This window comes from Scomber japonicus, chromosome 12, assembly GCF_027409825.1.
Source record: "Scomber japonicus isolate fScoJap1 chromosome 12, fScoJap1.pri, whole genome shotgun sequence".
In the NCBI taxonomy this organism is placed as follows: domain Eukaryota; kingdom Metazoa; phylum Chordata; class Actinopteri; order Scombriformes; family Scombridae; genus Scomber; species Scomber japonicus.
The window spans coordinates 20,891,613-20,903,900 of NC_070589.1; the positions used below are offsets into that span (position 1 = coordinate 20,891,613).

General features: G+C 35.5%; 1 protein-coding gene across 1 annotated transcript; it reads left to right on the forward strand.

The window, feature by feature from the left end:
• The first annotated feature begins 1,360 nt into the window (after positions 1-1,360).
• cdk5 (cyclin-dependent kinase 5) lies at positions 1,361-8,698 on the forward strand. Its single transcript, XM_053329470.1, has 12 exons — positions 1,361-1,527; positions 1,861-1,949; positions 2,028-2,095; positions 2,219-2,279; positions 2,629-2,685; positions 3,348-3,443; positions 3,683-3,757; positions 5,435-5,531; positions 5,631-5,700; positions 5,852-5,912; positions 6,007-6,087; positions 6,284-8,698. Exons 1-12 carry the CDS (start codon positions 1,491-1,493, stop codon positions 6,368-6,370), a joined length of 879 nt encoding a protein of 292 aa, XP_053185445.1. The 5' UTR covers positions 1,361-1,490; the 3' UTR covers positions 6,371-8,698.
• Positions 8,699-12,288: the final 3,590 nt, after the last annotated feature.

The window sequence follows — 12,288 nt, forward strand, 5'->3', positions numbered from 1 at the left end:
CTAGTATGTCCCAGACGAAATATTGAAATATGTTTCCACCAAACAGCTGCATTATCCAATCAGAGTAAAATAAATGTTTTTTCCAAGAAAATAAAGTCTCACGATTGACTGTTTAATGTGTCAATTTGACGAGTGGACAAGTGATGATTGGTTAGCAGGCTACATTGCACTGTGATAGGGGTGTGGGAGAAAAATGAATAAGTAGTGGAGAAAAACTAAGAGGAGGAGGTTGGAACATTAATTCATTAATTAAATTAATTATGGGGCGAAGGGGCATGAGCTCCACTGCTCAGGGGTCCCTGGGAGTACTGATCCAGCCTTGGGTCTGATGGAGGTAAGTGATGAGGAAGACATTGATTGGGAGTTTTTTTAAGCTTTCAGTTAATAAGGCATAGGCCTATTAGTCATCTTTGGTATAAACTAGCCTAAATTATTTAGTTTTAGAAGTTCACAAATTAATCAGTCTTTAATGATAACTTTTCTTTCTACCATAGAAATCCAGTAACTGGGCCAATTTAAACCATACCACATTATGAAGTGAAGTCAGCAAGTTGAAAGTTGAAAGGTGTTGATTTCAATACCACCCATCATATATACGCTATTTTATGCATGTGCCTTTTTGTCTGTGCTATTTGAATAACTTTTGTCCTGTTGTTGTGTTGTCGGTCTGAAATGTGCTATATAAATTTGACTTGACTTGACTCTGCCTGCTTAATCCAAACAGGGCAAAAGTAGCCCTTGTTCTCTTTATTTTATCCCACAGATTTGACATAATAGTAGGCCTATTATCAGCATAAAAAACTGAGCCAACCTTTTTGGTTAATTTATACATTTCATTAGACTACCTAAAGCATTTTATTGCACTCATTTATTTTCCTCTCATATTCACATTGTGGATAATTGGTAACAGCTATGTCCAGTGTGGTGCCCAGAGAGAGACCCCAGCATATTTTTGAAAGAGAGTTCATTTCGCATTAAGGGGAAATTATATGTGTTAAAGTATATTAGCTAATTGCCATAAGACCACCTCCAAACCATGCATGCTTTGCAGTGCAGTGCTTACAGTTGTCAGAGTTACTCAGGGGCAATTCTAAGATCAGACCATTAGGGGGGCTCAGCTCCTAATGAGAATTTGACATAATGCCCTGAGAGAGTTAATCTACGATAAGATAGACCTTTTAGCTGTCATTTTTAAATTTCACATTCAAATCTGTCAATTGAAAGGGCAAGCAAATCATTCAATACAGATAAAACATTAAGCATTTAAGTTCAACTTTTTGCAATGAGTTTTCATTTTTCAGCTGCTTGGTTGCAGTTCATGTTTCAGCCTCTAGGTGAGCAACAACACCAGCTTGGCTGCAGACCGACCAGGAGCAGCAAGTGCAGATAGCGCTAAGCTAACGCTAGCTATCATAACATTAACCCCAATTTGGGGCTTTGGTCGGTCATTATTTTGTTAGCGAAGTCAAAACTGGCTTCACTGGTCAACCATGCAGAAATATGAAAAGCTTGAAAAAATCGGGGAGGGTATGTTTCATATGTTTTTTTGTAAAGTTAATATGAGCTAGCCTGTTTTGCAAACCTAGCATTCATGTAGTTGTAGGGCTAAGTTAGCTAACGTTAGCTTGATTGTAAACCTTGTACCTGTGTCAATTAATTCACCAGTTAACCCTGCATAGTGCATTGTGTGCAGCATTTTCCAGCACTTTAATGTGTCAGTGACAAGATCCATCTGAAAGTTGCAGCCTAACAGCTTTGACGATATTAGCCGGGCAGCTAACGTTAGCTAATGATAGGACTTGCTATGCCATTCATCAGTCAAGCTAACTGTGATTTAACTTAACGCTGTTTATTTCGCAGGTACGTACGGGACAGTGTTCAAGGCGAAAAACAGAGAAACCCACGAAATTGTGGCGTTGAAAAGGGTCAGGTTGGACGACGACGATGAGGTATGTGTTGAGAGTGAAATAATGTGTGTGTTTGCGTGCAGCTGAAAGCAGCTCAGTGTTCATCACTGCTTCTTTCAGGGAGTGCCAAGTTCTGCTCTGAGAGAAATCTGTCTTCTGAAGGAGCTCAAGCATAAAAACATTGTCAGGTCAGTGTTTAAATCAGTGTGAAATGTAACAGGTAGTTTCACTGTTCATCATGTCACTTTAATAAATTGCTATAATCTGACTCTGACATCAACAAACTCTTAAAATTGCTCTTTCCTTTACAGACTACACGATGTTTTGCACAGTGACAAGAAGTTAACCTTGGTTTTTGAATATTGTGATCAGGTGAGATAAAGTTATTTATGACTTACAGTATGTTGAAGAACAGCAATAATGTGTCAACTGACAGAAAATTAATTGCCAGATATTTTGGTTAAAAAAAATCCTAAAAATGGTCTTATTCCAGCTTCCTACATGTGAATACTTTTTGGTGTTGCAAGTCTTCTATGTCCATCGTGACAAAATAAGACATTGTAGCTTTCATTTTTGGTTTTGGAAAACAGTGATTAACATTTTTCTCAATTTTCTGACATTTGAAAGACCAAACAAATAATGCATAGATTGAACAATGATGAAAGTAATCATTAGTTGCAGCCCTAGTATGTTGTTAATGTATGCCTCTTTTTAACTTCAGGATTTGAAGAAGTATTTTGACAGCTGCAATGGGGATTTAGATCCTGAAACTGTGAAGGTGAGACATAAATATTCTTCTATAATGCGAGTTTGACCAAGGACAGATAAAAGATGCAATACGTGACATCTAGCTCATCACAAAATATTACACTAGCACTGGCATCTCAGACCAAAATAAATGTGCATGTTGTTTTTACTATATTGTTAACCCCCATTTTTGGGTGAAAAAGTTAGTTATCTTACCAGACAGCACATGAAACTCAGATCAAACTGTCAAACTAGGCATTGCTGATCAAATATAGATCAAGATTCAAGTTACTGCATTGCCTTTTCCTTGCCTCAAATGTTTCAGAAATATATTTAGTGACCTGTTCAGTTATAATTTGAGAAAGTTTGTGACACCATCCTGGCAATGGATGCAGACAACACGGAGACTCATGCACATGCGGCTGGACCGGCTTTCAAAACAAAGAACAGAGACGCTCAGATTGCAACACACACGGAGGAAGTCTGACTTCACTCTCTGGTTCTTTCATCATTACTTCACTTCATCTTTACATAGCAAATAGTTGTTTGCTGACATCTAGTGGGGCTGAATTTCATATATTGCACCTTTTTAAATAAGGATAATTAAAGTTTGTATCAGTATGTCTGTAACATCTTATGAAAATGTGAATTAACAGCTTAAATATTGATTTGTGTGTGTGCTTGTGTTTGCAGTCATTCATGTACCAGCTGTTGAAAGGCCTTGCTTTCTGTCACAGTCGTAACGTTCTTCACAGAGATCTGAAGCCGCAGAATCTTCTCATCAACAGAGTGAGTGTTTAGGTGAATTTGGACTTTGACATGAAGGCTGGTAAATATTCATAACTGTGTGAGTAAATCATTTGGCCCAGTCAGTTTACTATGATGTTGAAACTAAGAGGAAGGCGACTAAAACTATGAAACTCTTAATGTAGTAACACTTTAGTTGATTGTAATGTACTGTGAATGTTGAAATGTATCCTTATAATTAAAATCACGTTCAATTTAATAAATGATGTCTCTGTCTATAGAATGGGGAATTGAAGCTGGCTGACTTTGGGTTGGCTCGAGCCTTTGGCATCCCTGTGAGGTGTTACTCAGCAGAGGTAGGTTGTTGTACAATTAACATGGAAGGTGCTAATAATTGACTGTTTTAAGCTCACATTCAGTATCTAAAGAGAAACCAAGTCAGTGATTAGTTTGTGAACATTCTGACTGCCTCTCAGAGTTTGAAAGTCTGGTACTAATGGACAGTGAGTGATTATAATATGAATATAGCATAGGAACATCTGAACCATGAAACTACACTAACATTGGTAAATATGTAGCGTCCCCTACAATTCCAAATGTGTTTAGGTTGTTAAAATGCTCTTGCCTTATTTGGGGTCTTATTATTTGAACAGTCAGTGTTTCTCTGAGGATCTGAAGTTAAGCCATTCAGTGGATGATGAGAGCAAGTGGAGCACACACCAGCATGTAGTGGAAATGCTGTTTTTTTGTTGCTGATACTATGAGAGAAGTGACAGGCAAGTCTCAGAAAGGTTTAGTGGTTTTGGTTGGTTGACCTAAGGGCCTGGCAAGCCAATCTCATGGGGGAGCACTTGACCCAGGGTGACAGTACTGATCTGAAAATGTAATAAACAGAAAACCTAGAGGGAGACAGAGTTTGAAGCATCGAGAATTTGAACTAAGGCCATTTTATTTCAGGGGATGTATTACCCCGAGAGCACTGTTTCAGAAAGAAGAAATAAATATTGAGTTTCTTTTCACTTTATTGTTTTACAGTGTATTAAAATGTAGTGCATGCTGTAAGAATTTTATATCTTAAGGGTTTATGGTGGCAGTATTACACTTTGTCCAATTTGTCATTTTGCATAATTTATCATTGTTTGGCAAATTCAGTCAAAACCGTAGAAACATAAAAACGTATTTCATTCACTGTAGTTTATTCACTGTGTAGTTCACAACATTTTGTTCATCAACTTTTTTTTATGATTACTTTTAATAATAAATGTTCAGGCACAAATGGAATTTTAATTTGATTTTTATTTAATAAAAATACATATTCAGATGTTCTTGCACTTTTCTACTCTAACATTATTTACCGGAATCAATTAAAAAAAAAAAAAAAGGTGGCTTGCAACTGTGAAGCACTGTGCTTAAAGATGTGCTTGAGCAGAACAGCATAACAGACTCAATCTATGTTGTCTGTGTGTGTCCCTTTTTGGACATTCAGTATTTATTAACATGTACTGTACAATCTTTGTGCACACACCATGTGACATTTTCAAATTACTGGGTAGCTGAAAGCACATTTCTGCTTTTCCAGTTGGATGAGCCACAAATATAACTTCATTTTCCATGTTAAATGGACTTATGAAAAGTGTGCCGTGATAGCATGTGGTCAGAATGTACATCTGAAATGAACTTTCTAACTTTTCTATGCAAAACACAAGCACCTCAGCTGCTTTCAATCAGCCCACACGTTCTCTCTGGGAAATGGAGAGGGTTTTTTTTTTTTTTTTTACTGTTTTTGCACTTCACCGGACACATTTTCATGTTACCTGGAAAAATGTCTTTAAAACACTTGACACCTGACAAAGCAGCATTTTGTTAAAATCTCTAGAAGTTGAAATGGAAACCAGATGGCTGATGTTAATCCACTTTTTAGTATTAGCAGTTATGGTGCCAAAATCCATGTACCTCTTTGTGAGAACAGAGATTACACTAAAGGTCTGAAGAGTTGTAATCTCTTAATGCTGTCCTCTGTGATCTGTGTGTAGGTGGTGACATTGTGGTACCGGCCTCCAGATGTGCTATTTGGTGCTAAACTTTATTCTACCTCTATTGACATGTGGTCTGCTGGATGCATATTTGCAGGTTTGTTTTTCATTATTGACAAACAGAGATGCAAGATAGTCTGTAAAGTGCATATATGCAGATATTTTTATCATGCTTTATTTTGATTGTCCCATTCAGAGCTTGCTAATGCTGGAAGGCCTTTATTCCCCGGGAATGATGTGGACGACCAGTTGAAAAGAATCTTCAGATATCTTTTTTTAACATATTTGTACATCATAGTGGTTTATTCAAGTACAACTATTGATCTACTATTTGAGCAATGATGAATTAAAGCTGTAAGCTGAAAAGTTTGAATACACCACTCAGATACAAAAAGTTCTACTTTAACCGCCTGGTACATTGTTGGGTACACCAACTGAAGAACAGTGGCAGACAATGACCAAACTCCCAGATTACAAGGTAAATCATTCATGTCATTGTGTATAATCCTCAGTGCTTTGAGTATACAGTGTTTTACTGTTTTTTAAAATAAAAATTCTTTCACTTTCTGCAGCCATATCCCATGTATCCAGCCACCACCTCACTGGTGAATGTGGTCCCTAAACTTAGTAGCACAGGACGGGATCTACTCCAGGTACGTTGACTTTGGTTTTCTTGATATCCATGCCCCCAAACAGTATTGATTGAATGTATTCAAATATCAATATTCCCACGTATAAAACATTAATTTTCATTATTTTATAACTGTACAACTACAGTTAGTTACTGCTAACAGACAAACATTAGATTGCTGTCCTCATACTAAAAAAGTTTCCTTTAATCCCCTCTAGAACCTGTTGAAATGTAATCCTGTCCAGAGGATCTCTGCAGAAGAGGCCTTGCAGCACCCTTACTTTGCTGATTTCTGCCCACCCTAAATGTCAAATTGCCTCTTGCTGAACCTCAGCCGCCAGAATCAATCACCCTTCACTCTGTTGGGTCATTAGGACCAGTCCCAACATGGCAAATCCCTCACCAGTTTGACAACTCCTGCATTTCATTCTGTTGTGCCTCTGTGTGGAACAAAGTCCTGGTGGCTCTGAAAGGTTTTAGTTTTTCAAAATTGCAAGGCTGTTTAATTTGGTCCATACAAGGCTCCCAGTTAGCACTAGTTTGGGAGGCTGCACTATGTGTTGCATTGAATACATTTTATACCTGAGGAAATGTTTGTCAACAACAAGTCCCTCTGCTCCAAAATAATTCAATTCACATGTGATGTATTCTTAAGATTTTTTAAATGTCTATAATGAGTGAGGCATTTAATCCCAGATAATCTCATTTGTCTGAATTCAATACAAAACATTATTGTTTTTCTTCCTATATAGATGTGTTTTGTAAAGCAGTCTGCTGTTATTAACAGGAATCTTTTTCTTGGTGGAGTCCGACTGATACTGAAGTATCATGGCAGTACCAATACTCCTTTGAGAGCTTAAAAAAATCTGATCATTTTAATTATTAATTGGCTGGAATTCATTCTTTAACAGAAACACAAATTATGAACTATTACAATTAATTCAATTTCCTGTCACTGATTGGCTGTTACATTCTTTAATACTATTTAACTGTGATGAGCTAATATCTGCTGGTATATTGGTGTCTGTCGGGCTCTCGTAGAGACCACATATTCCTGGGGCAGCTAATGCTACAAAGCCGCTATTGAAAAAATAAGTTATATTAAATTCATCTACCATTTTTAGAAACTCAAGCGAGTGATTCATTTGAAAATCATAAAGGCTCAAGTCAATGTTTCTCCCCTTTTTAAGAATTGTATGTTATTTTTGTAACGCTTTATTCTACAGGTGTATTATTTCTGGACAAAATTCCTAAGAGGTTTTATTGATAGAATTATGCAGTTGTGTTAATGATTACTTAACAGAATTGCTCCGATTAATCCAAGGTATTATTCATCAATTATTAATTTATTATCGGAAACCATATATACCCATGAATGCTAAATTGTTTGTGTGTGTGTAGGGAAATTTCATATTTGTTACACTTGCTGTTACTCAGAATTGATCAATTTCAAGTGCATCAATTGAACTGGATCTCCTGTCTAATTTGACCAAATGACATGGTTCTCTTCATGAAAACATCTTAGGAAATTATAGCAATAACAGTGTTGCCGTTATTTATTTTCTCTTTCTTTTTAGACCACAAAAGACTACAAACGTGTACTTCTGATGTTTCACATACAAACAGTACAGCTCTTTGTCCCACTACCTATCATCACAAGATTGTATAATAGCATGGGAAGCTAATTTATAATTATCTTGTTCTCAGGCTTTTCTTTTCCCCCCGTTTTGTATTTTTCTTTGTGCACTTTGTAACTGACAGTTTTATTTGAAATCGTCTAATTATCAATATTATTAAATATGTGAACACTGACAGCCAGGATTATAGCCGGTTATCAATAAATGGGCCAATATATATAATATATGTTAATAACTAGTGGACCATTAGTGACACATTGCTTTTCTTTTTTTTCTTTTTTTTTTACATCATTTTTATCATTATACTTTTAGCCTTTATGAGATACTTTTTTAAATAGTTAAATTAGAAATGAAGAAAAAAGGTTCAGCTAATCCACTGATGATCTGTATTTTCCATATAATGATTGTTTTGCACCATTGGCTGTTTCCATTTTGGTTACTTATCATATTAACATGGTCAACAGCTTGCAGTGTTATTTAACTCCAGATTGTTAGAGTGCTACTAATTCCATAAAAGCCTACATAACGAGTTGTGTTTGAAGTAGCTGTCTTAATAGGGAAAGGATTCATTTTCATTTTGCTGATGTAAGACAAGATAATGGATGCATGTATTTATTAATGATGGAATGTCTGCTTCTTTCCTTTTTTTTTAAAACATTTTAAATGTAGCACAACTTAATTTGGTTCAGAAACTCCTTTTGAATGATTTATACTGTAATACTCTCATCTACAGCATTTAGCAGGCCCATTTTAGGATTTCAAATGATTTTTAAAAAGTGTGTGTATGGATACAATTATGACAAAAAAAAGTATTTCTTAAGAATTTCATTAACTTGTGATGAGAGGACATTTCAGACAAACTGATGTAGAGTTACTTTATACAATTTTAATTTTGAATGAAGAGTGGATTTTGCACTTTGTTAGTACATTTGTTTTCGTTGGTAGAACTTGGGACAAATGTTGTCGTTGATATTTTTTTCTGTATATTTCAGCCAATAAGACTCAGTAAAGTGGACATAAATACACGTTTGCTTTTCTTTGAAAATAACTCAGCTTGCTGATTTGTAGTCCCCTCAATCATTTCAGTATACTGGGTATAGATTTATGCAGCATTTGTTGTATTTTATAACAAATTGTTTATTGACAAAATAATCTTACCATAAGGTTCAGTCAGTAGGTGTTCTGGTGCTTTCAGCTGCTCATGATGATCTTTCTCAACCCACGAATATCCACGTCTATTTTTCTGAGCACATGATGGACATGGATTTAAATAGATGAACAGTTCTTAAAGGACATAATTTAACTGGGGGGGGGGGGGGGGGGGGGGTAGGAGGGGTTGTTGCTGTGTGAAATGCAAGAAAGGTAAGAGTCGCTTTAAGGATAAGGTAAGACTATAGCTGAAAATGTATTAAATTGAAGAAAGGTATGTTTATTACATTAATTCGTTCAAAAGTTGCACTCTTGCTTTAAATGCTCAGAGTATTTGATGTAGAATTAAATAACAATAGGTGGTGAATTGAACATTAAAGCACTGTGCACTGCTAAAGTATAATTTTATACCACTTAATTACTTCTATTCCTCTAGATTTCAGAGTCAAATATGGAGCAATACCTTCCCTGTTCCATAATTGTAATGCAGAGTCTAGATAACCAACTATATTAAAGCAGCACTTATATTTGAAACCACAACAGTAATCTAGATGTGTAATATATCTGTAAAACATCATGCATACAGTACCTATACTTTTTTGATATATGCTGATAATTCTCTTTCTTCAATGTACTAAAACATTGAACATGTACTAAAAACTGTATTTAACATTATGGTATTTCTACTTAAGTAAATGATGTTAATACTTCCACCATTGATGAAAACTGGGCAAACTCCATTTGCTGAGGAAGAGCGTGTGGTGTGATGTGATTGAAAGCTCCAGAAAGACTAAATGGACTCTGTTTGAGATTTAGTTTGGTCTGTTTCCAAGGTCAAGAGAACTAGTGACCCCTGACTGTTACTCGGTGTACATCAAACTCACATTTTTAGAAGTTCTATTAGGTGTCATTTTGTTTAGGTTAGCAGTAACCTGGTTTGAAATGCTTATGACAGTTTGATTTAAGACTGAGTACATTACACATAGTTAATTATTAACTATTTAATGTACAGTTCAGAGTTAAAATCACATATCTACAATAAAATGCACATAAACCATGTAGAGCCAGATGAAGCAAGTGCAGTTCCCCAGACGTGTGTGTGCATGAAAAAATTTATGAACCAGCCTTAAAGGCACATTCTTTTGTTTCACTCCAAGTCACATATATTAATTTAATACATTAAAATTGTTAGAAAGAAATTGTAGTTTTTCTACACTTGCAAGTTATCTTTCCATTTATAACTATTGCACAATCCCAAGTCTGGTTTGAGGAGGATTTTTGTGTTATTATGATCCAAGTCATTGTACCACAGGATGTGGGGGGCAGCATTTTGATTCACCTGGCTCTCAAATACATTTGGACAATACAAAGTGAATAGCATGGCTAATATACATTAAGAGACCAGAGATAATAGGGATACATACTGGTCATGCAAGGAAGAAAATGGGTGGTATGCCATAAATTATTAGCTGAAAGAATAAAATAGTTCAAATCTAGGTGTGAGGGGACAGAAATATATTGAATACTGTTATCTACTTGGCCATAACTATGTTAAATATCAATTGAGGACTACATAATAAGCACAAAACAGTTCAGTTATAGTTTCTGTCAGTTTAGATACACTCTGCTGTTCTGTGACTGGTAGTAAGGCAAGGACATTTTTTTTTCACAAATCCTACATCCACAGTTTGCGGTAGTAATTGCTGGATCATTTTTTATGTTTAACATGACACACACACACACACACATACACACACACTCAAAATCGTCATGGCAATGCAGCATCATCAGAATAGCATCATTGTGTAACATGAATTGACAGTTGTGTCTCTTAATACATTTGGTTGATGATGATTAATATACATGACATATCATATGTCTATGTTGCAATTGACAGCTGTTCAGTCTACTGTACACCCATTCCAGCTGTTGAATACGCCATGAATTGAAAATGGGACTCCCAAACCAAATATATATTTTTTAATGTCAATTTGATAACAGTGGTATCTGATTTAGTGCATTTATTGCTCACGACACAATGCCACTCGTTCACCTTTTTTGTCCTGAAAAGTATATTTCCATTTGGATAAAGTCTCTTCCCGAGGTGGTCTCTTGCTCCTCTTGGAGTACACGTTCCTGATAATGCTGGAGCAGTGAAAACACAACCTGTCTGTGTAACAGTGTATGTAGTTATAACTAGAGCCATTAAAGGTAGTCACAACCATAGACGTCCCGGTCATTGGCTTTCAAGTGATGGCTGATCTCCAAGGGTTTGTGCTTCACATCAACAGTCATCTAATACACGGACAACAGAGTAATAAAGCTACAGTGTTATGAACACCACTTACTTGGTTGGCATTACACTTGAAAGTTTCACATTAAAAAAAACAAAAACACAGACTCTTGTCTCAATTTTCAGCAAAGTATTAATAGTGAGGATATGTAAGTGTACCTACAAATCCACAATTTAAATAACACATAGTGAACATCAACAAGAGAGGAAGTAGACTGACACGAATATAAGAAGAAAAGTTTTGTACGTGAGTAAGATGGGTAAATATATAGTTTATTATACTTGATCATTTATACATCACAAACTGTTATTTGTGACTTATTACATGTTCTGGAATAATAATAATAATAATAATAATCATAATAATAATCATAATAGGATACAATGGTAAAATTGTACAATGCATTTCTGCTATAAATCAACTGAACTGAATGGGGCTGAGATGCATGATGTTTGATGTTTTGAGGCAATTTCCTGTATCTAATAAAAGACTATTCAATTGTCAGTCATGTTACAATCACCAGAAATGCAAAGACACTTATGGTCCACCCAGATAGAAAGTCCAAATTCCTTCTGGTGCAAGAATAAATGAAGAAACACTTTCTTTTTTTTTTTTTTTTAAACTTATGAATATCTATATTTATATTTGACAAATGTCTCACATGAGCAGTATAGAATTTCTTCATGGCATTTGATTGTGGGTATTTACAAATTTCTGTTAAGTTCAGGAATGTCACCAACGAGCCTTTTAAACGATACTTAATGTTCAATAGAGAATAGATTACTATCACAGGGGATTGTGCTGATGAACACCTTTAAGACACTGTAATGAAGAAACATAGCTGAGAGTTCTTAAGAAAGGCAAAGGAAAGCCGGATTGTTTCAGATTAATTAACAGAATTAAGGGCCAACTTTTTCAGAGAGCTAAATCTAGCATTTTTTGTGTGACAGCATAACAACACTATCCCAAAAAAATGGGAGACATTAATGCAAATTGAAATGTCAACTATATAAAGATATAAAGATACAATCAACCACCTTTTTTTTAACCTTTACTGTGTGTAAAAAGTGCCTAAAGTGAACAAAAACATCCAACTCAGCCATTTCTGTTGTCCCGGGATCAAATGAAATACTTGCATATATA

Bases quoted from the DNA above. Each gene is read 5' to 3' on its own strand.
- cdk5 (XM_053329470.1), top strand. From the start codon at position 1,491: ATGCAGAAATATGAAAAGCTTGAAAAAATCGGGGAGG. The intron at 2,280-2,628 runs GTGAGATAAAGT...TTTTAACTTCAG, and splicing joins TTTTTGAATATTGTGATCAG to GATTTGAAGAAGTATTTTGA. The intron at 2,686-3,347 runs GTGAGACATAAA...TTGTGTTTGCAG, and splicing joins TAGATCCTGAAACTGTGAAG to TCATTCATGTACCAGCTGTT.